General features: G+C 46.2%; 1 protein-coding gene across 1 annotated transcript in view; it reads right to left on the minus strand.

Annotated features, from left to right (window-relative positions):
* The window catches only part of ADAMTS17 (ADAM metallopeptidase with thrombospondin type 1 motif 17), a 348,017-nt gene that overhangs the window by 98,905 nt on the left and 224,741 nt on the right, over positions 1-24,371 (minus strand). The window contains exon 15 of the mRNA XM_032391277.1: positions 11,341-11,461. Coding sequence (XP_032247168.1) covers positions 11,341-11,461 — 121 coding nt within the window. The remainder of the gene's footprint in view (positions 1-11,340; positions 11,462-24,371) is intronic.

Genomic DNA, 24,371 nt, shown 5'->3' on the forward strand with positions numbered 1-24,371 from the left:
TAACATGTAAAAACAAATCAATGTAATCTATATAAAAAACAAAACCACAAAAATCATGAAAGTATCCATAATAGATTCAGAGAAAGTATTCATAATAGTATTCAGTATTTGACAGGATTTAACACCCTTTCATGATAAGAACACTCAACAAACTAAGAATACAAGGGAACTTCCTCAACCTGATAAATAGCACTTACAAGACACCCACAGCTAACATCAGACTTAATGGTGAAATACTTTAATGCATTCCCCCAAAAATCAGGAAGAAGACAAGGATGTCCACTCTTGGTACTTCTATTTAGCATTGTACTGGCAGTTCTCTCCACGTTGATCAGGCAAGAAAGATTTTTAAAAGGCATCCAAATTAGAAAGGAAGAAGTAAAAACATCTCTATTTGCAGATGTCAAGATCTTATACATAGAAAAATCCTAAGGAATACACTAAAATATTAAAATAGGTTCAGCAAGGTTGTAAGACATGAGATCAATATACAAAACTCAACTGCTTTTCTAGGCATTAGGGTTGAACAGTTCAAAATGAAATTAAGAAAACAATTTGAATTAAATAGCATCAAAAAGAATACTTAGGAATAACCTTCACAAAAGATGTGCAAGATTTCTACGCCAAAAACTAGAAAATGCTGTTGAAAGATATTAAAGAAGATCTAAATAAATGGAAAGACATTCCATGTTCATGGATGAAAAGATTTAATGTTAAAGTGGGAATACTTCACAAACTGACTTACAGCTTTGACATGGTCTATATTAAAACTCCAGCTTTTCATTTTTGTTTTTTGCCAAAAAAAATGACAAGCTGATCCTGAAATTCATATGGAAATGCAAGGGACCCAGAATAAACAAAACAATCTTTAAAAGGAACAAAGTTGGAAAACTGACACTCATTTTAAAGTTTTCTAGCCAGCTATAATAATGAGGACAATGTGGCACTGGCATAAAGACAGACCTCTTTTTAAAGATTTTATTTATGTATTTATTTGAGTGAGAGAGAAAGAGAGGGAGGGCAGGAGCAGAGGGAGAGGGACAAGCAGACTTCACGCTAAGTGTGGAGCCCGAGGCAGGGCTCAATCTCATGACCCTGAGATCATGACCTAAGCTGAAATCAAGAGTTGGATGTTCAACTGACTGAGCCACCCACCCACCCATCCCAAGACAGACATGTTTATTAATGGAATATAATTGTGAATCTATAAATAAATCCTTTATTGACTTCTTAAAAGCAAAGGTGCCAAGAATATTAAATGGGGAAAGAATAGTCTTTTCAACAGTGTTGGGATAATTGGATATCCACATACAAAGGAATGAAGGTGGACTCCTATCTCAAACCATACAAAAAACCTATCCTAAAATGGATCATAGACCTAAATCTAAGAGCTAAAACTATGAAACTCTTGAAGAAAACATAGGAGTAAAATTTTTATGACCTTGGATTAGGTTTCTTAGATATGACAGCAAAAGCACAAGCAACAAGAGAAAAAAAAGTAGATTACATCAAAATTTAAAACTCTGTGCTTCCAAGGACACCATCAAAAAAGTGAAAAGCATTTTGATAAAGAAACTATCTAGGATATATAAAGAAAGCTTATAATTCAATAATAAAGTGACAAATAATCCAATTTAAAAATAGGCAAAGGATTTTAATAGACATTTCTCCAAAGAAGATATATGAATGGCCAGTAGGCACATGGAAAGATGCTCAAAATCATTAGTCATTAGGGAAATGCAAATCAAAACCACCATCAGATACTACTTCACACCCACTATGATGCCTATAACCAAAACAATAGACAAGAAGAAGTCCTGTAGAGAATGTGGAGCAAATGGAACCCCATTCATTATTAGCAAGAATGTAAAATGGTACAGGCACTTTGGAGAAGAGTTTGGGAGTTCCCCCCAAAATTAAACAGAATGACCATATGACCGACCAGTTCCATTCCTAGGTATATAGCCAAGAAGAATGAAAACACATGTCCATGCAAAAACTTACATACAATGTTCACATCAACATTATTCATAATAGCTAAAAAAAACGTGGACACAACTCAAAGACCCATCAAATGATGAATGTATTTTTTAAAATGTGGTATAAGAACACAATGGAATATTATTCAGCAATAATAGGAATGAAGCCACTGATACATGCCACAATATGGAGGGACCTTGAAAATATTATGCTAAAGAAGCCTGTCACAAAGGATCACATATTGTACGTGCCATTTATATGAAATGTTCAGAACAGAGAAACAGACCTAGAGAGTGGATGCTGAGGGCCGGGGTAGGTAGGAGGGAGATGGGGAATGACTGCAGATGAGTGTGGGATTTCTTTTTAGGATGATTGTGGTGATGGTTGCACAACTATGTAGCTGTACTAAATACCCACTGAATTGCACATTTTAAAGGGGTGAATTTTATGGTATATGGACTTTATTTCAATTAAGATGTTTTTTAAAAAAGAAATAATAACTGCAATGAACAGTTCTGCACATGTCTCATTGTGCATATATACCATGTCCTACCCGATCAGCTGTGAGAATCGTGGGGTCAAATATACATGAGCTGAAATGTTACAAGGATAGCTCAATTGCCCTCCATAACAGCTTGACTAATAGAGAAATCAACCAACCCTATATGAAGTTGTCTGTTCATTCTAAATACTTGAAATTAGCAATCTTCTTAACATTTGCTAACCCAATAGGTGAAAAAATTATTATTTGGGAGATTTAATTTGCATTTCTCTATCAGTGTGGCTTGGCATCTTATTACATACTGATTGGCCATTTGCAGTTCCTTTTCAGTTAACTGCCCTGTTGAGAAGCACTGCCCATTTTTCTACTGGCTTTTTGTTTTTATTTAATTCATCAGCAGGAATTTTAAAAGGGTATCTTAGTACCTATTAACATATATTTAATATGTTTGACTCAAACCCTTTATTTACTAGACTTATTGCAAACATTTTTTTTCTGTCATTTGTCGTTTCTTTGTTTATGGTGCCCTTTACCACATGTTTTATTTCGAAGCTCATACTTCTGCGATTTTTGTTTTCTGATGGCTTCTTCTCATTCTGTACTAGTTTTATGGATATAGTCGCATCTCAGATCTTTTTAAGAACAGTTGGTAGAGATTTTGCACTTCTATTACTTGAGTGATCTTGTTTTTCCTGTGGGCCATCTTTTCAGGTTCCCTTGGTCTCTCCCATTTGTGTTGCAAACCCTTCCAAGAAGGATGCCACAGATGGGCTGTCTCTGTGAATCTGGGCAGGGTTTGCTGACCATCAGGACTGGCTTTCAGCTGTGGGGCAGGGAGCCGTTGTTGGGTGCTGACAACCGAAACAGCGAAATGTTTGCTCCATGTGCTGTGTCGTGGTGCTGGCCACCAACGATCTCCAGGTCTCTCTCCGGAAATGATAGGGATTTCCCTGCCCTCTTAAACTGTGTGACCATGTGACCTACTTTGATCCTTAAAATGTGAGTGAAAGTGATGTGCACATGGGAGCTTTAAAAGCATCAGGACCTGATTTGCTGTGTTCTATTTTTCCTGCCAAGGTGATCAGGGCAGCATCTGAACAATAAAATCTGTCAGCCCCGGTCCATGAGTGGCTCAAATATGCACACCCTCCTACCACCCATATTGGACATGCAGCATGAGCAAGAAATAACCTTTTGTGTTAAGCCACTGAGATTTGGTGGGGGGGGGGGGTTGTATTGTGTCTTGTTTATTGCAGCAAATCCAAGTCTATGTATTCAGATTCATGTACATGTGAGATGTCCTTGTTCCCCTTAAACATGAGCTGAAATGTTACAGGTTCCTTTTCTTTCCTTTTTTTTTTTTTTTTTAAGTAGGCTCCATGCTCAGTAGGGCCCACCATGGGGCTCGAACTTACAACTGGAGATCCGAGCCGAGAGATCAAGAGTCGGACACTCAACCGACTGAGCCACCCAGGTGCCCCTTAATAAGTTCCTTTTCATTCATTTTAAGGTGAGCTTGGGAAGAGAGGAAGCACTTGTTTTTCAAGCTGCCACCTTGGATGGAAAGTTTAGCAGCGTCTGTCAGTCTTGACAGCAAATGCCTGGGTGTTGTTACTATAGATCCAGCTCCAGAAGTTTTACAAATTCCTGTTCTACTTGACTTAGGGAGACTCCACAGATGTAAACACAGTTCTGTCTGAGGGCTGAGGGCAGTTGTCTCACTTCGTGTGCTCTGATCCTGATTCCCAGGCAGGATGACTTTAACCAATTGGGGTGTGGTCCTCCAGTGATTCCTTCCAGACCTTCCCATTGCCACGGGGAATGGGAACACTGGCTCACCCCAACAGCCTGCCCGTGGTCCCTGCTCTGCTCAGTCCTCACAGGGAGGCAAGGGGTTCTGATTAAAAACAGTTTTTGCTCTCGCAATGCTTTTCTACTTAAAATGTCTGGCCACCAAAAACAAAACAAAACAAACAGAACAGAACAAAACAACGAGAGAACACATCTTTTAGGATTACAGCAGTGGACTCTCTACCACAAATTTCTCTTGGAGAAGTTCGTTCCTTCTGGGGGAGTTTGAAGAATTACTGGATTCTAGGCATACAAGACAGGGGAGTGTCAAAAACGGAGACAAAATTGTTCAGGGTCAACGTGATGGAAACCTTTTTGGGGAGGAGTCTCCATTTCAACCACAAAACTGACCTGGGTACAGGACCTGCTTGGGGAGCTGGTTCTTCTTGGAAAAAAGCTGCTGTTATGTGGAATCCTCCTATTTTGTGACTAATAAACCTTGGTGTTAGCATTACTAGGCTGCTAAAATCGGAGGCAATGGATGCATCCGCCGAGATCCAGATTAGTTCATTTTCCACATTCCACAGCAAGGTAGTGCATTTGCAACAAATACATGGTCACCACACCTATGTTTAAACTTCACTTTGGCACAAGTAGTAACACTGAAAAGGTACCTGTCTTCTCTCCTCTTTCAACTACACTGGGGGCAGAGCAGATGAGTAGTGAAAAGCTCAGGGTAGACACAACAATCAGGTGAGGCTCATCCTCAGGTGACCGCTGAGTAATAGGGCAGGGGAGTCATTGCCATGCATGGGTTCTGCTAACCTTTCTTTCTAAGATTTGCAGAGAACTAATGAAAGAGAAAATTCCTGAAATAAAAAGCAGGTGTTCAGTCCACAAACCAATGAAATCACCTCTACTTCACTGTCCCTTTTCCCCTCTTTTGACCCACAGCTCAAAGCCCGTGCTGATGTTGGTGTAGAGAGTGGTCAGCAATAGCAGGAGGCCCATCACCAAGTCCCAAAGCACCTTGTCATCCCTCATACCAGATGGCCCCCCAGGCAGATGCCAGGTACCACATGTTGACTGGGCATGAAAAATAATTAATGGAGGGGTGGACTCTAAGAATTCACAAGATAAAGTCACAATTTGGGTAGGGTAGGCAAGACTTTATCTTCAGAATAATTTTCCATTCTAGTCTCTGCCATCAAACAGGAGAAATCCAGTTAGAGGGACATGATTTGGTTTCATGAGGAAGCCATGGTTAACATTCAATGCCTTTGCCATCCTTCTAGGAGAACATGCCATTTTTACCGTCAGGACAAGTAGTCAGAAGGAACTTCAGTGTGATATTGACCTGAAACCTATCTCAAATCTTCTGAATAGTTAATATCACTGGGCTATGAACACATTCCCCTGCAAAATACTTTTTGTCTGAATTCCCCAAGTCGACTTGCTTTTAGATGATGTGGTCACACTTTCCCCTTGTGTTCTAGGAGTGTTAACTTTCTTCGGAAGAAAACCATTGTACTGGTAAGCTACTGTGATGGAATGCATGTGAAACTCTGGCTATGTGGCCTGGAACTCTTTCACAAGGTTGAATCAAACATGTAAAAAAACAAACAAACAAACAAACAAAAAACAAAGTTCTATTTTTGTGTGTGTGTGATTGTCTTATAAAATGCTTGGAGAGGCTTTCATCTAAGTTTATAGTTTCCCCCACTTTTTTTTTTTTTTCACAAAAGTTGTTTATAAGAATACTACTATCTTTATGTTTACCCCTAAGGGTTGTTCTGGGTCTCATTGGAAAGACCTCATTGTTTGGGAAGCCCGTGGGGCCAGACTAATACCCTTCCTTGTTCAGTTTCCCTGAATGTGAGGTCAGTGTAAGTGGGCCAAAGCAAGGCCATGACCTTATCTCTAGTATGAAGACCAGGAGGATGTGATCCCCGCCCTTTGAGAAGTCCAAGTCTTTGATACGGACACTTCCCTATGGAAGAATGGGCCACCTGCGGCAAATTCTCTGGCAGGTCGTATCATTTCCTGCCCAAGAGCCAGGTGTGGCTGAGGAAAATGATGTATCCCTTGGCATATTGACACAAGTTTCTGTCTGGTCTCCGATCTCATAACTCTTTTACCTTCTATAGCTTTAAAATTAGTTTTGTTCTACGGTTTTTTCTTTTTGGCAATCAGTCTTAAACATCAATTATATAGAAGTGACAAATGGTCTTTGTGTTTATCCATGGCTTCATGCATGACCCATTCCCATTGACTCCGCTCAGAAAACATTCAGGCATGGAAGTGAGGAAAGAATCCCACACCAGACACATCACCTCGAGTACCGCACATGATACACAAACATCTTACATGAGAAACACTTGGGAACAGCCTTTGCCATCACACATGTGGACACCTTCATACAAAGATTATTCTTGACTGAGGAAAAGAAATATACAGTCATTGGTTTCCATGCACATTTCAGGAACTGATACCGTAGTTCTTAATCATGGTGGTGAGAAGAGTCATTGTTTGTCATCATGTAAATCTCCCCACAGCACCTCCATATCCCACACCTAGAGAAGAGAACGTGGCACATGACAGAGTTTCTAAAGGTAATTATTGAATAAATATTTGACTTCTGGATCCATCCACACTCAAAAGGGATAGATCACGTCACCTTCCCTTTTAAGAATTCATTGTTCGAGAAGGTTCTCTTCGAGGATTAAGTGCAAAGAGATTCAGAACCCATGGGGCGCCATGGATAGAACCATCTGTGGTGACTTCAGGGGGTACTAGTCACCTTTGCAGCACTGAGGAGGAGCACGGAATAAAGACAATGACACTTGAATGAATGAAGTTGGAGGCATCATTCCAAGAACCTTTAAGATACTAAATTAAAAAACTCAGCTGTTTGAACTCAACCAAAGACTTGAGCATGTTCAAGCCCATCCATCAGAGACATAATACAATAGCCATTCGAGTAGATTCTTTCCACAGTTGAGCTGCTGAGGACCTCGGTTATTCAAAGTTGGGAATCAAGAGGCCAGGGGGTAATAAACAGCCTACACTCAGAATGCCATGTCCTCACTCGCTCTTTGTGACCACTCAAGGACACAAGAGGGGGACATCCTGGGGGATGTGGACACTGGCCCTGTGTGGGTCTGCTCTGGAGTCTCAGCTCAAGCACTTTGGTGAAAAAACCCAGATGAGTTCAGGCAAGGGTCAGGACTTTATATAATTGGGCAAAAATCCTGCATTTGATTACCTGTTATCTTTCTGGTGTGGCATTTCTTTCTGATATTCACCCTTAAGGGTGATAAGACATTCCTCCTTCTCCCAGTCTTTTTAGCTGGGCAGAGATGAAAGTTACCTTCCTGATTAGTGAATCCACTCTGCCATACTTGGAGTCACCCAGATGTTCCGTGACCAGAGGCTTTATACCATTTCCAAGTTTGATTTTTCCTTCAGCCTGAAATGTCCTTTCTCCACCCGCACTGTCAGTTCATTTCTACCTGTCCTTCATGGCTCAGGGACCACCGTCAACTTTCAGGAGGCCTGCGTGAGGCACCCCACCAGAATTTGAGGCCCCATAGCACCCACCCACTCCCACGGAGCTGCCTCCGCTTCACACGTGGACTCAAGCTGCTTGCCTGGGGGTACCCTCCCTCAGCAGTGACTGACTTGGTGACCGTTAACTTTAATTTCTGTGCCCCTCATGCTTTAAAATGTAGTGTCGCACAAATGTTTACTGGGTGACCAGTTGTCAGTAACTTTGCATATGTACATTCCAGAATGTCAGGCCATGATGACAGGCTTGCGTTTGATGAAACTATATTAAATAGTGATTCATTCATGTCTGAGTGAGCATTTCACGCACAGCCTCAGGAAGCAGAATCCACACTGATAGGAGCTTCTGCTCACAGACCCCGATGGTGAGGATTTGGAAGAAACGGCTTTAGACTTTAGATCAAAGGTATGACATCTGGCAACCGCTCAGAAGGACAGAACTTTCCAGGTGGGCCAAGCTAAAGGGTGCTTATTTTTCTCTTAAGGTTTGCTAATGATGAGGGAGCAGAAGGCAAGCTGAGGACAAAGCATAAGCTGACACCCTGCAACCTTCCCCCACTCCTGGGTGGGACATGTGTGACATTCTTCCAGGAATCTCCCAACTAAATGTTAATACTTTGCTAGAGGGAAAAACCACCTTAAGTTGACAATGGCAAGACCTCTCGTATTTAATAGGTATCCTGTAGGTCAGTCCTCTTTAGCAAATGAAAGTTCTTTTGAAACCTCCCTTTTCCTTACTTCTGCCAACTCAAAGTGTATCATCAGCCACTCCTCAAGACCCCGGTGCCACAGCTCTTTCTGCCCATGGGTCCTGTCCCCGTGCTTTGATAAAACCACCATTTTGCACCAAAGATGTCTCAAGAATTCTTTCTTGGTGGTCAGCTCCGGACCTCACCCCACTGAAACTCGCCTATATTCTAAAACCACATCACTAAGAGCAGAGTAGCGCAGCGGAAGCGTGCTGGGCCCATAAAACCACATCACTAAGGCTTTTGTGCCCCAGAAGCTGGAAGGAAGCACATACATCATAAGCCAGGGTGCACACAGCTACCCCCAGGAGGATTCCAATGGCTATCTGTCCCTCCAGGGAGGACTGGCTGCCTGAGCCCCAGAATCCTGACCACCCCAGGAGGAAGACTGCACACTCCTGCCCACCTTCCTCCAGTGCACAGATGGGACCCAGGCACCAGGTAGAATGGAGAAAGGGGAGAGAAGAAAAAAAAAAAAAAAAAAGAGTTACTGTGATTGGAAGAATGGATCTACTCATGCCGAGATCAAAGGTCAACAAGTGGATTAGACTGGGGGAAAAAAAAGAGAGAACCTTTTTTCGCCCCATCAGGGTTCTCTTGGAACTGAGCTACTACGTTGCATGCAGTGGAGGTTTTCAAAGGTGTGTGGCAGAAACAGCCTTAGAGTGCTAGTGAATTGCCCAGGGGGCAGGAGTGGGCGTGTCGGTGCTCCCCCTGCCTTCTACTGAAGGGAGCAACTGTAGTCCAGTTTATTGGAGCGGCACATTTGATTTAAATCAAGGGTTCTAGGGGCGCCTGGGTGGCTCAGTCATTAAGCGTCTGCCTTTGGCTCAGGTCATGATCCCAAAGTCCTGGGATCAAGCCCCACATCGGGCTCCCTGCTCCGCGGGAAGCCTGCTTCTCCCTCTCCCACTCCCCCTGCTTGTGGTCCCTCTCTGGCTGTCTCTCTCTCTGTCAAATAAACAAAATCTTTTAAATAGATAAACAAATAATAAATAAATAAATAAATAAATAAATAAATAAATAAATAAAGGGGTCTAACGCTTCCTTTTTTTAAAAAAATTTTATCAGTAGTAAAACTTGCCAACTGCAGAGGTTTTGTTCCTCGTTGCCCTTGCCGGCACATTAGGCAAGGTCAAAGTCTCATGGCAAACTGGAGCTGCCGTCCAAATAGAGAAAGTAGCCTATGACATATCACAACAAATAGAAATCACCAAAGCTCCAGAGCAGAGTTGTTCGAGAACTTTCTGCAGTGATGGAAACCTTCTCTCTCCGGGCTGTCTGGCACAGGAAACCCTAGCCACATGTGGCCATGGAGCACTTGAAATGTGGCTAGTGGGACCGAGGGCTGAATTTTCAAGATTGTTTAATTTTAGTTATAATTAAAAATTGAATAGCCTGTGGCTACTGTCCTGGATGACATGGCTTCAGAGGGCACTTCCCCCCCGCAAACCGACTTGCTCTGGCGTTACCTTCCTCAGTTTATCTCAGGAGCCACGCAGCAGACACAGATTCTCACACGTTTCCTATTGCATAGGCTGGGCACCTGTCTTTAAAATCGAGAAATCCAGCCTGAAATATCATTTTTACGTGTAATCTTAAAATTAAACTTTGTGCTTGCATTTGCCTCTGGTTTTGCGGTCACAAGATCCTGCAAAATGCTTGTGTGACAGGTTGCCCTTTCTGCAAGGTACCGAGAAGGAATGTTTCCTCTAGACCAGGTCTCCCATCCGTACAGAGAACGGGGAGCATTCACAGACTTCTCCTCTCCGCCTCAGTCCCAGAGGCCTGTGTTCTGTGGGACAGAGAGGATTGCTTGGGATTTCGTTCTCTTGTGGGGCTTAAACTGAACTGAAAAGTTTCTATCCAAAGCCATCATTCAAATTAGAATAGAGGCTTTTCAGCTCAGCCCCACCCAACAAGCTACCTTGGTGATGTCGCTCTTGGTGACGTTGGGTGAGAGGACACTCACTCAGGCTTTGAGAAGAGCTCTCTCCCCAGATGACCTGCCTTACCTCCTGCACCTCTCATCACGTATGTATCAACCCCAATACCTCCCTGGACATCATAAGCTGGTGTCCTCCAGGACAGGAGCTGAAAAACCATCTCCCACCTCTGGGCAAAGCAGCTTACAGCTGTGTAGGTGGTTCAAGCAGAAAGACTAGACGACCCATCAGCTGAACTTTGATGGACCTCTCTAAGCACAGCGTTGGGGGAGGTCTACATTTAGGAAACAGGAAACTCGCCTACTTGGTATTCACAGTTGGCAGAAGCAACTCAGACTTCCCAGAACAAATGGCTTTAAAAGCATTTTAGGGATGTGTGTAAACGCTGTCCTACTTTAACTGACAGGAAACTCAGAGAAAACCTCTTCCGTCTATAGGTAAAAACAACATGGCGAGGTATCCCATCAGAAGATGGGCGGATGTGAAGCTTCAGGGGGACTGGTTGGGCAGGGCAGCTCCTCTGAGCTCCACAAGCAAACTATTCATTTCTGGGAACCTCAAGGTATTCTGGCTAACGTGTTTTCTCTTTGCCTCTCAGCAATCCTAACACTGACGTGCCGGGTCGCCTATCTATCATCGACCAGCCCTTAACAATGAGGTGCAGAGAAGGCATGTGATTCTTGGCTTTGGGCAAAGGGAATAAAATATTGTCCTGCACTTGCAATAACCCCTTGGGTTTCCCCCTCACTCGTCCCCTCCCTTCCGGAGAGGCCAGGGTCCTCTTGCCCTTGGGCTTCACACTCACCTGTGCCCCGAGAGTGGCTGAAGTCACCCTTCACCACGCGGCACGTCTTGCCATCCCCGCTGCAGACCCCACACCGGTCTTCCTTGGCCGCGGACCCGATGATGCCATCACAGCCAATTTTCTGAACGACCAAAGGGCTGGGTTATTCCGGGTTTAAGACTAGAGGGATTTTCAAAGAGGATCTCTGCAGGGCTGACTTCTCCAATAGGCCCAGCAAGCGTGGTGCCTGGGACGCGCCATACTTTCAGAGGCCCGAGAAAATATTTTATTTTAAAATCAGAAGAGAAAAAAAATGAACAGACTCCAGCTTATAGCATATCTGTCTTTATAACCCACATAGTTGTCACACATATTTTTTATTATTTGTTAGGGAGGAAGGGGCCATGAAGGCAAAAAAGGCCTCAGAGGTCCCACTGAGGCTAGAAGCCTGACCCTTCGAGTGCTACCTGAAGAAGAGGCCAGCCTCTGACTCCCACATACCTTCCAGGGTGGCTACAACTTCACAGAATTCATGTTTCCCTTGGGGCTGCACGGAGCACCTCTGTCTTGGTTGGAACAGCCAGCAGAACAGGCTGGAGAAACCACCCTGACTTTTCTGTTGAGGTCAGGAAGCCCAGAGCTCATTCAGACACAGCTGGGAATGAGCCCCCCATTTCTCCGTTGAGACCTAGTCCAAGAAGACCCCTGTTTCCCAAACCTTTCAAAAAGGCCTGGGTGAGGTCAGAGAAGAGTAACTTGACCCTGAGTGGCTCTGGGCGGCACAGCCCAAGGCAGTTCATGAAAAGTGAGAAAAAGCTGTGAACTCTTGTTTTTCCTTCAAAAACAAATGCATGAGAATTTTATATTCTGTAAAACAGCATACTTAGCTTTATAGTATGGTAAACACCGAGTATTTAATTGTTTACCAGTTAAATTGCTGAAATTCCCCTCTCCACTCCCCCGCCCCCCCCAAGTGAGTACTTCTAGAACAAGACTGAGTTTCCTCATCGCCCTGCATTAAGGATTGGTGCTTCAGGCCATGAAGGAGTCAACAGCCAGATAACTCAGGCCAAGGTGACTTTGCTCCTTCCCATGATGCTTGGATGGATGCTGGCAAGCTGCTTCTGTCCTTGCACCCCACTCCAACAGGGCAGGGCGTGGAGCAGAGCTGGCTGAACAGCAACTTCCTCTTGGTCCCACCGCTTACACCTTAATCAGAATCCTCTGCTTCGTGATGGTAGTGTTTTTGTGTTTTTTTCTTTAAGATTTATTTGAGACAAAGAGTGAGCATAAGTGGGGGGGAGGGGCAGAAGGAGAGACTCTCAAGCAGACTCCCTGCTGTGTGTGGAGCCCGATGAGGGGCTCGATCCCATGACCCATGAGATTACGACTTGAACCGAAACCAAGAGTGGGACACTTAACCGACTGAGCCACCCTGGCACCCCAGCATTGGTTCTTCAACAGGAACGTGCGTCCACCTCTCCAGGAGGGCTATCAAAACAGACTGCTGGATCCCAAGCCCAGCATTTCTGACCCAGCACGCCTGGGTGGGCCTGAGGATGTGCATTTCTAACAAGTTCCCAGGTGATGCTGCTGCTACTGCTGGTGGTCGGGACCACCCTCGGAGAACCACCACATTATGCGATGTTCTATGAAGAGTAAGTGCGTGTTCTTCCTAAGCAGCAGTCCCAAAGTCTCATCCTGGGATCCTTTCATTTCTTTAGGGAAGAATTATGGGAAAATTACTGTTGCGTGTCCAAAAACGGTAGCATAACTGAATACATTTCAGTAAAGACCTGAAGATCTGCTAAGTGCTGAGCAAGGTTAGTCCAAAAATGAGACCATTAAGAAAGAGCAGCATTTGGAAAAAGAAAAAAGAAAAGAAAAGTTCAAATGTGTTCAAAGTAGTAGAAAGACAGGTCAAGGGCAAGACTGGGGGCTTTAGCAGCCAGAGGTCAGGCAAAGGAATGAATGCAGGCAAGTGCACCTGAAGGAGCTGGGGAGATTTAGGTGACACATGGAGACCCAGGTGGTAACTGGCACAGACTGCAACACCTTGCCAGGGCAGGACACCCAAGGGTGGTCTGCAGGTAGACCAGCTGCTGCAGGGTACCTAGAACCAGGAGTGGCCGAGATTTGTGATCTGGACTGCTGGCTGATTGTTGTCAAGTTGCTCGATATAAACTGATGCCGGCTAAGAATCCAAGGCAGCCAAGATCCAAAATTTTGCTCAACCAGCATGCTCAGCAGAGGCTCTGGAACCAAATTCGTGGGGCCACACATGTGTGTGCTGCCCATCTCTATTGCTCCCGTGTGTTCAGAGCTCCAGCCTTTTTCTGGCCCCCTAAACCCTGACCCCGTAAACCCTGACCACTGTCACGTCACCCTGACCACCCACATGTGGCTTCCCCATCACCTGCTTTCAGGTCTAGACTCTTCCTTACATGGTCTTCCTATTTTAACCACATTCCCACTCAGCAATAGTGGGTCTCTGGCTTGGCCACCCACTCCCTGTCTGCTCAGTTGGAACTGCCTGATTAAATGCTTTCTAGATGTTCTAAGTTAACATCCCACTCTGTCCAGACAGCTTCCCTCCCCAGCCCCAATGACGGCACCTGACAAATCTGAGGCCACACAGCAAACTGTCTGGCGGGGCCAGGAGCAGTCCCTTACCTCTTGCCTCCCAACCCTGGGCCGGCTGGGTGTCTCCCCTGATTATCCTCAGCCAAGGACTGGGGATCACTGGGAGAACTTCTGGAAAGGGTGGGGCTTCTTCTGAAGGCATGCTGGGTTTGCAAGAACATGGAAATGTTCAGAAAAAAGAAGCTAAAGGAACAGGAGAAACGCCATCTGGGGGGAAAGGGAATGTGAATGGAGAGTCTGCGCTAGGATCTTAAAAGGCCGTCTGCAGCCTGGCTAGGAGATCAGGACGAGGAGCAAAGCGTGTGTTTGCAATCTGCCAGAGCAGGAATTCACCCAGAAGCAGAAAGGACAGGCATCGGAGGTACTTCAGGAAGGAACAGGACAGGGACTCAATGGGAGGAAGGGCCTTTAGGAGAGCACACACTTTCCTGGACGAGCAAACCCCTTCTCCCCCAGAGTCCCCTGAAAGAAGGACCTTGGGGGGAAAGAGACAAGTAATGAGGAAAAGTCTTGGCTTAAGTGAGTGCTTGCGAAGCCCCCGCACAGCCAGACCAGCACCAGGTGCCTTCGTGGCTGATCCTGGCAGATGCTGTTGCCCCACCTAAGCAGAGGCAGGTCAGGGGGCAATTTTCTACCCCTCATGAGATTCTTGTCATGGCTCCTGAAGCACCGCATAAAGAACATGTACACGTGTGCATGGCAGTGAAGCCCCAACCAGTACCCATTTAGATCTCATGGGATCCAAAATTTAAGTAGATACAATGTTTGGAGTTGATTTCCTTTTTTTCAGGGATGAAGTCCAAGTCAGTTGGGGCCCAGCAAGGCCTGATGTCCGTGGGGCTGCTGGGGCATGCTGGGCCTGCATGGAGCTAGCCCTTGCCTCTTTTCTGAGAGTTGGGGATGTTTACAGGCAAGCCCCGGGGGGCCCATCCTCATCAGCATCTGGTCATCTCAAGAGGCCAAATACAGTATCCAAAGAGTGTGGGCTTAAATCTGGATCTGAGACACTGGGGGATCCTTTCTGAAACGTGGCCACCTGCTTATTTTTTGGTTGGTCATGGGAGCTAAGATTAGTCTATGAAGATGGTATGCCCTTTTGGACAAAGTCTTGCTCTGGATAGCCTAAAAGGAGCAACTCCCCCAAGTCTGACCAACAGTGGTTAATTTCTAGGGTGGACAGAAGATCTCCCAGGCCAAGGGACACAAGATCACCTGGGGTGGCAGTTCTCCAACTCCAACATGCCAGAGTCACCTAGAGGACTGGGCAGGTCACTCATTGCTGTGGTGGGGCCCAAGTATTCATCATTTCCAGTGAGTTCCCAAGGTGATGCTAGGGGCCCAAGTCATATTGGGAGACCACTGTCCTGGGTTTGGCAGCTCAGAGATAGAGACCCTCATGGAGACAGCCATTGCTGTCAGATGCCAAGCCTTCTGTGTCCTGAGGGAGCAGTACCTATGTAACCCTCCCTGTCCACCCCCCCACCCAACCTCCACAAGGCCCCAGACATGAATTCCCACTGGGGAAGTAACTCCTGTCGCCTCTATCCTCTGTCACCCCTGAGCTAAAGCAGTTCTGGGCTGAGGCATCCTGGAGGGATATGGGGGAGCCCAGCTGAGCCACGAGGACAACAGAGGCTGGCTCCCCTCTACTCTCAAGAAGCAGAGCCCCGTTACAATGGTGCTCAGGGCGAGTAAACAATCCATGGGAAGATCTATCATAACAGAATGTCTAGTTATAAAACCGCAAATGCCCTCAACTGAGGGCCTCACAGATCACCTGGATGCTGTTCAATCCTTCTACTCACAGGAGGCTTACACTTCTACACCTCTCCACCAAGGAAACAGAAACTCAGATCTGGAGCCTTCGACAGCCTTCCTTGTAGGATTCACATTCTCTTATGTGTTAAATTGTCAAAGGCTGGATACAGGGGGAAACTGCTCTGTTATTTTCTCCTCTTTCCCTAAGCAGCATCTTGTTTCCATTTTAAAAAATCAGCTTCTTTTGCTAAGACTTCGCCTAAAGAAGAACAAAGGTATTCTCAGACATGACTTCAAATTGTAGCTAACTGCCTTCTGGATCAGGGCTAAATTACCCCGGCCATCAGCTTCTCTTCCCTAAATGTTATGCTCAAGGTTGTGGTCACAATGCATATCCTGAAGATAATTACATATCTGGATATGAGCCTCAGTTTCCCTGTTCTTAAAGCAAGAGTAATAACCTCAACCTCAAAGGTAAAAAATTACCTCTGCTCTGGCTCACCACCTGGGCCCTGATGACAGGTGGGTGCTGTCAGGACAGATGGAAACTGCACACAGGCCAACTCCCTTCTAGGGGTTTGGGGGACAGCTACCACCTGTCTGAGCAGATTGGGGCTAAATAAGGTAATTGTCCTCTATCCCTTTTTCTTCCACAGAACCACTGCCCTCTCTGAAAAAGGAAGAGAGGGAAGGAGAAAGTAGTCAGGACCAAATCCTTCCCCCCGTCCCTCTCAGTAGAAGATGCAGAGAGAGCCAGTGTTTAGGGGCTCACCCATAGGTGGGCTCTCCCATCATCTCAAGCAGCGTCCCTATGCAGCAGGTCACTGTCTGCCCTAGGGAGCTTCTCAGATCAGGTGCAAACAGGAACACATGCAGAATCACCCTCTAAGTTAATTCTTCAGGACACTCAGGGTCTGGGACAGCTTTGGGTGCTCTGCCCACTCTGCTTGGTATTATTTTAGGTATCTAGTGGAGGGGGAGAGGGAGAGAGAGAATCTTAAACAAGCTCCAAGCTGGGCATGGAGAGCCATATGCCAGGCTCAATTTCATGACCCCGAGATCATGACCTGAGCTGAAATCAAGAGTTAAATGCTTAACCAACTGAGTCACCCAGGTGCCCTATTTTTTTTAAATTAATTCCAAATGTTAAAGGAGTTTTAACAATTGTATTTATGAAGTCTGGTGTTCTAAGAGGGCAAGCTGACCAAACCAAAGGAAGCTGTAAACAATAAACTCTAGAATCTCCCCATGTTTTCCTAATGATCCCTAGCAGTTACTTTTTTTTTTTTTTTTTTTAAAGATTTTTATTTATTTATTGAGAGAGATAATGATAGAGAGCACGAGACGGGGGAGAGTCAGAGGGAGAAGCAGACTCCCCGCTGAGCAGGGAGCCCGATGCGGGACTCGATCCCGGGACTCGAGGATCATGACCTGAGCTGAAGGCAGTCGCTTAAACAACTGAGCCACCCAGGCGCCCCAGCAGTTACTTTTCTACATACTCTAGGCATTCCTGCTACCCATTACTGAGCTTTCAAAGCAGGTCTTAAAGTTCCTGGTCAGCATCTGTAGGTGGGAGCCCTGTTCTGCTGACAAATCAGGGTATATGGCACCAGGGGAGGACACTGCCTGGGCATAATTAATCAAAAGCTCAGGATGGTGGGGAACTGGTGGAGAAAGCACAAGTTCTTTTTGGTAGAGACAGACCCTGTGAAACTAGAAAAGCTTTAGTGCTCAGCACTGTGTTCTGGAGGAGGGCACAGGATGAGCCAGGGACAGGGCGGCCATTTTTCCCCAGAAGTCAGAAATATCCATCTTTAGTGATTTGAAATCTGGATTCTACCCCTGGAATCCTGCCCCTGATTGAGAGAAGATCACCAGCGACAGACAACCTCTTGGTCACCACATCTACTGGCTCTATCTCCATCCTCATCTTCTTTGACATGATGGTTTTGTCCCCTGAAAGCCTCTGGTGTCTACTTTCTCTCCATGTTCATGGTCACAGCCCAGTTTAGACCCTCATGATTCAGGACATGACCTATTGTACCTGTTTCCTCCCCTCTGCTGCCAGATTAATCTTTACCTAAGGAGATGAGAAGACCCACGGTGGTGGACCTCCACCTTAGGAATTCAAGATGCTCCATGACACCATCACACCTGGTCATCACTTCAGCTCTCCATCCTCCTCTGAATTCACACTGAACCCAATCTCCTCCCAGCCCCATGCTACAAGCCTCATCGCCTCTCAGTTATGTGACTCGCCGTAACAGCCTCTTACCTGGTTTCCTGGATTCCACTCAGGCCCCACCACAGCCAATTCTCCATAACCAAGATGGCTTCACTCCTCTGCTTCAATCCCTCCACTCCTGTCAGAATGAAATCTAGATTCCTGTCATGACCTGTCAGGCCCCACATGGCCCGGGGCCCTGACACCTCTGCCCTCACAGCCACGCCTTCCAACTCCTGCCACCCAGCCCTCATCTGCTTCTGGAACCCACCAGCCTTGGAGCCACCTTCTGCCCGGAGCATTCTGTTCTGCCTTCATGAAGCTGGTTCTTCCACAAATGCGATCTCCTTGGAGAGAACTGTCATGCCATTCACAGTCTTCCTCAGTCACCATCCCTCTCAACCTATGACACCATTCTCTTCTCCACATGGAACAGTCCTTGGAATGACCATGTTTGTGAATTCATGTGTTTCTCCCCCATACATTGCATGGGAACAGGGACCCCCTCGGTCCTGTTCACTACTGAACATCTAGCACATGGAATATGCTCAATAAATCTTTGATGAAAGAATAAATCAAGTTCCACCCGATGTACTTTCTGGTATGTCTAAACCAAACCTCACTGGCTCTCAATCACTTCACCCGGTGTTCAATTAATGCGTAAGAATGATGGCCTCGGGATGCCTAGGTGGCTCAGTCTGTTAAGCATCTGCCTTCGGCTCAGGTCATGATCCCAGGGTCCTGGGATCAAGTCCCACATCAGGCTCCTTGCTCAATGGGGAGCCTGCTTCTCCCTCTGCCTGCCACTCTGCCTACTTGTGCTCTCTCTCCATCAAATAAATAAATAAAATCTTAAAAAAAAAAGAAAAAGAATGATGGCCTCTTACCAAGCTGGGCCCTGGGCAAACTAGGTGTAGCAGACCTTGGTTTTCAGAATGGGTCCTCTGCCTCTCTCTTCTGTGCCCTGAACCTGCCAGCAACCCCTCCCCAATGGTGAAGTTTATTCTCTCCTATTTTGGACTGGGACTCTCTCATATGGGTTTGGATGGTATTTGTTTTTTTTTTTCATTTTGCTTTTTCTTTTGGCCAGGAGGAGAAGCACCTCATAGCTGTCTTCTAACTATGCCTCATTCTCTTCTGTTGGAGGGATGCCACTGACTTATTGTTTTAATTTTAACTGCCAATAGTATAGCACCCGGCCCAGCATTTCCTGGGTTCCTGGGTTAGCTACACCAACTCTTGTTGTGCTTGTCTTCTTCTTTTTGACTTTACCTTTGTTTTGCTAAACCACACACGATTTCTTCAGAACGGATGCACAGAAACTAAAATTTCTGAGTTCTTCTGTGTCTCAAAATTATTTTGTCCCTGTGCTTGATTGATAATTTGGCTGCAGAGAATTCTATGATTATCCTAATTTTGTGCCAGGGTCGGTGTCTCTGTTTGTTTTTCTTGGTCTTTCTTGTTCCTGTTACTGGTTTTCTTCAAAGAGCTGATGATCTCTGGTTGACCACTGTTATTTGAGAATGAGGCACCGAAAGGTAGACTGAGGGGGCTCTGTATTTGGGGATGGAGGTGTCATGTGGCAGGCTTCCATTTGGGACTGGTGGGAGGGAAACTGGAGTCCACTCCGCAACCCAGGAGGGTGAGCGCTGTGCCCAAGTACTAAGGTCACACACCTGCTCCAGCTGCCCTTGAACAGTTTATCACACAACTTTGGAAAGGAGCCCCCAATACTTGGCGTGAAGACCATTACCCAACGCCCAAGGTCCAAGTGCAGGGCCAGCCATGGTCAGCCATGTTGTCTGACTCTTTGCCTTCTCTTCAGTTTCAGCCAACACCTCACTCCTACTGTCCATTCCCAAGTCCTAGACGCCTTCAAGCATTCTGTTTTCTTTTCTGTTGCAACTCGCCGCACGTTCCCGTTCTGGCCCCTGTGGCTTTGTTCCTTCAATGGAACTTCCATCCTCTTCCACCCTCAGAAAGAGGTGGTGTGTTTCTTCTGTCAAAGGGTGACCTCCGCTTCTCTTCACCATCATGGTTTGTGCAATCCTGCCTTTACCATCAGCTTAGTGGAGTCCTGTCATGGGAGAGGAGCCCACATGAGGCTCCATCTGCAGGCTTAACCTGGAAGTTGTTATGGGAAGTTAATCAGACAGAAGGGGTGCAGGGAATGACTTCAGAGTTTTAGGCACCGCTGTCAGTAAAGATTCAGCACCAACAGTCACACACTGTAGAGATGTCAGCTGCAGGGTCGTGCCGTGAGGAGAAGCAGCAACCAGAGGGTGTTGTTGAAATAGAGGCCCAAGCACGAAATCCTGGTACGTTTTCCTGCATGCTTGTTACCCTTCTTTACTCAGGGGGACTCTGAGGCCAGAGTCTTATAATCCTCCTAAATTCCACCAGTAATTCTACTTGCCTAATGGGCCACTGTACACAAAATGGGAGGCCAATAAGTGCTGGATAATGAAAACCGTCCACTGAAATGGGCTCCATATTCCAGAATCGCTGAAGTCCTAAGAGCAAGTTGACCCATCCACCTACACATCCACTTGCTGGGTTTCTCTTTTCCCAATATGCACTCAAAGGCTCTCCTCCAAGCCAGCTGCTGGGGGAAGAAGGATAACCGGACATAATCCCTCCACTGAGGAAGCTTACGGGACCTGAAAATCTTCTTGGTGTTCGTCCAGCCCAGGATACGTTACACAGGGTAGGATCTCAAGGAAGTGGGACGCTAACTGGAGTACGATGCCCACATGTGTACACAAGCTGGTGAGGCCTTAAAGAAAAGCCAAGCAGTGGGGGGCGCCTGGGTGGCTCAGTCGTTAAGTGTCTGCCTTCGGCTCAGGTCATGATCCCAGGGTCCTGGGATCGAGCCCCGCATTGGGCTCCCTGCTCTGCAGGAAGCCTGCTTCTCCCTCTCCCACTCCCCTTGCTTGTGTTCCCTCTCTCGCTGTCTCTCTCTCTGTCAAATAAATAAATAAAAAAATCTTTAAAAAAAAAAAAAAAAAAGAGAAGCCAAGCATACCTGGTCTCAGGTATATTCAGATCTGTCAGTTTGACTCGCCCGCTGAGTAGCTCGGAGGCAAAGTCGCACATTAGAAACGTATTAACTTGCTTTCTTTGCCTCTGCAGGCCACAGGAGGAATCACGAACGATGGAACTCCTGATTTATACAGACTTGCTGAAAAATAGACAATGTTTGTGTTTCTTTCCCCAACTCGCTCCCACTTTTATGAGCGCTGTTAAGTTTCATTTCAGCATGTTAAATAATTTGTGACTCACTGAAATGAAACTTAACTCAGTCCTCATAAAAACAGACTAAAATGGTATTTCCATGTTTCATGTTATGGTTTGAATCAGCCTGCTATTTGGAGCTTAGTGGAATCTGCTCAAAATGCCATTTGGGAGCCTCTCGTCCCCTCCATTCTCTACCAACTAGTCACCGTGCTTCTCAAAATTTCCCAGAACTCCTTCTGCCACCCCAAAATAGCAAAATTTATAGCTGAAGGGAACAGAGGAAAAAGCTAGTAAGTGAACCATGGCAATATTTCTGTAAGTGCTGTCTTACATAAAATGTGGATGATTTCTACCTTTTATCCATTGTAATCAGGTAACAGTATTGATGAATAAGTACAGATCCTCTGCTCATTAAACTCCTGAGATTTTTTTTTTTTATTACTATTCCTTTCTTTAACCAATTTTCCTTACCTTACTCATTCACAAGTACCACAGGAATCCAGAATATTCTACTTTGGCAATTATTGTAACTAGGCATCATACTGTACTTGTATTTAATTTTTTATACTCTTCTTTATTTTTTAAAAATATTTTATTTATTTATGAGAGAGAGAGACAGAGAGAGCGAGCAAGCAGGGTGGAGGGGCAGAGGGTGAGGGAGAAAGAGTCTTAAGTAGACTCTGCACTCGATCTCACAACCCTGAGATCGTGACCTGAGCCAAAACCAAGAGTCAGATGCTCAACCGACCGTGCCACCCAGGTGCTCCTAATTTCTCATACTCTTATTTAAGTATGCTCAACTTTATTGTAAAACTTCATTAACTATGACTTTACTAAGTTGGATTCTTGTGAGAATGGACTTCACAAATGGGCTAAACTTAACCTTTATGGTTTCTCTCTGAGGAATAAGAACGGTTAGAAAAATTACAGGTGGTATTTTTAACTTCCTTCAAGAAGCGAGTGGTTTCTCGGGGATTTAATCCCCTGAGGTACCTACATGTACATGCTGCCACCACCTACCAGGATGGTGGCCCTTCTGCTAGGACCGGTGGGCCGCCTGCAGGCGGCTGGTAACTGGGGCACATCCGTGCAGAGGAGATGGTACTAGTGAGAACCGACAAGGGGTGGGGCGAGGCTCCGATGAGCATGAGCCTGCCCACCTGCCACAAAACATCATGAGGGGGGCCACTGTCTGCACCTGTGTTGAGGGGTAAGGTGCTTGGTTAGTGCTAATCTCCGTGCAGCGGTCAGTAAATGCAATGACCAGGACGGGGGTGGAGGCATTTGAGAGAGACTGGGGGGCGGGCAGGGATGGGGAGGCATCTGGGAACGGGAAGGCAAGTGTACCCATGTTATTGCCATCACATTCAAGTGCAGGGCAGGCTCTGGCTGGAAGGTGCCAGATGACCACAGACCTAAGGCTATCAGAGCCCTTGCATGGCTTCTCATCCATGTTGTTCTGACTGAAAAACTGGATAGTTTGCTGTCATGGCACAGGGAAGATTTCCTCATTGAAAAGCATGTGGTTAGAACCAAGGTCACAGAAGGGGCCCACTGGCACTGATCACTTAGAGCTGAAATCATGTCTGGCCACTTACTATTGACCCCACTGGCCAGACAATTTCAGGATTCTTAGAAATGCCTGCACGTTGGCAAGAACATTGCAAAAGATGCTGGCAAGAGCCCAGAGGTGGCTCAGATCGTGCTGCTCGAAAGGGTACAAGTGCTTTTACTTGGAAACTGTTCCTAGGGAAATGTTCATTGTTGTGCTGTAGGATGGCCGGTGTTAAGTGTAGAATTTAGGAAAGAAAAAAAACCCTGCACTTGACTTGCTGGCAGGTTTACAGAGAAATGCTAGCGACTTCGGTGACAATGATAAGACCTGTGTTCACACTGCCCCAGGCCCTGCACATTCTCCACAACACCACAGCCCCGAGGGCCACCAGCCCCACCACTGTCACTGCCTCCTTCCCCAGGAGGACGCCTTGCCGAGACTCTCGGGCACCCAGTGCCTATCACCCACACATATCTGGATTTCATAATAAAGCGAGGCAGTGCCAAAGGAGTCTGGATATTGTCAAGCTTTTTTTCCTGAAAAATCTCAGTTTGGGACTAGTTTGGACTTTGCAGGGAAAAAAATCCACCGGGGTTGAAATGGCCATAGGACAGCAACTACCCCAGAAGTTGTGTTTGTGTCTTTGTCTTCCTGCCTTTCTCCCTTTTACTCCATCTGTCTTGCCCTCAGCCAGGCGTCACGAAGCAGAGAGAACAAGCAAGATGTGCTCTTAAGGGGTCAGTGGGTCCCAGGCCTGGAGGCAGGTTTCTGGTACCAGTACAGTTAGGGGGAATGACAGTTTCTCTCCCCTGTGACCCCTGGAATTTACAATTGTTCAAATGTTTTTAATATTTCCATGAAATATTAAAGATGGGTGTTGACTTTGGGAGGTGTGGACACCCCGAGGCATCAGTAGCCTCATGGCTCCTGGGACACAGCTTCTCTTTTCCTGGCAAAATGAGAAGGCCCTCAGGAGCGCTTGGTGAGTCCATGCTTACTCTCATGCTGCAGGTGCTGGTCCATGGAGGCCAAACAAGGTAAAGCGAAAATCGGAGGCAAGACCTCGTTTTCCTTTCTGTGCCAAATGCACAGCTCTCCTGCTATCCATCTGCTTGCTTCGGGCTCCAGGAGCAGCTGCCTCTCCCAGATCTTGTTGGGCTCACCTGCTGAGGACACGGCGGGGGGGGGGGGGGGGAACTCTCTCATGACAGGTGCAGCTCAAACTGCATCATCAGGAAATACGGCACATGTGGCATAATGGAGGGTGGCATTACCTGAGTCATGGCCCTCTGGGCACTGGAAATACACAGCCTCCTGACTCCCTTCCCCAATTCCACATCAGGGCGATGCCCATTCTTAATGGAGAAACAGTCCTGTTACACTGAGCTGGAGAGCGCTGCCGCGGGAGGGCTCAGCTTCAGGTGCGTCCCCAGCTCAGGCAGAGTTACCACAGGTGGAAGATGAGTTTCCATCCATCTTCTCTTCCTCTCTCCCTCCTTGCTTTTTCCTGTTGTCTTCTTAAATGATACTTATCATTCGTTCTAATGAGTCACAGACATCCAACACCAGGATGGCTTTGGGGACTATACCGCAGTGGGTGGAGTGGTCCCCCAAAGCCAGGCATACTGACTTCCC

This window comes from Phoca vitulina, unplaced genomic scaffold (genome assembly GCF_004348235.1).
Source record: "Phoca vitulina isolate PV1807 unplaced genomic scaffold, GSC_HSeal_1.0 scaffold61, whole genome shotgun sequence".
In the NCBI taxonomy this organism is placed as follows: Eukaryota; Metazoa; Chordata; class Mammalia; order Carnivora; family Phocidae; genus Phoca; species Phoca vitulina.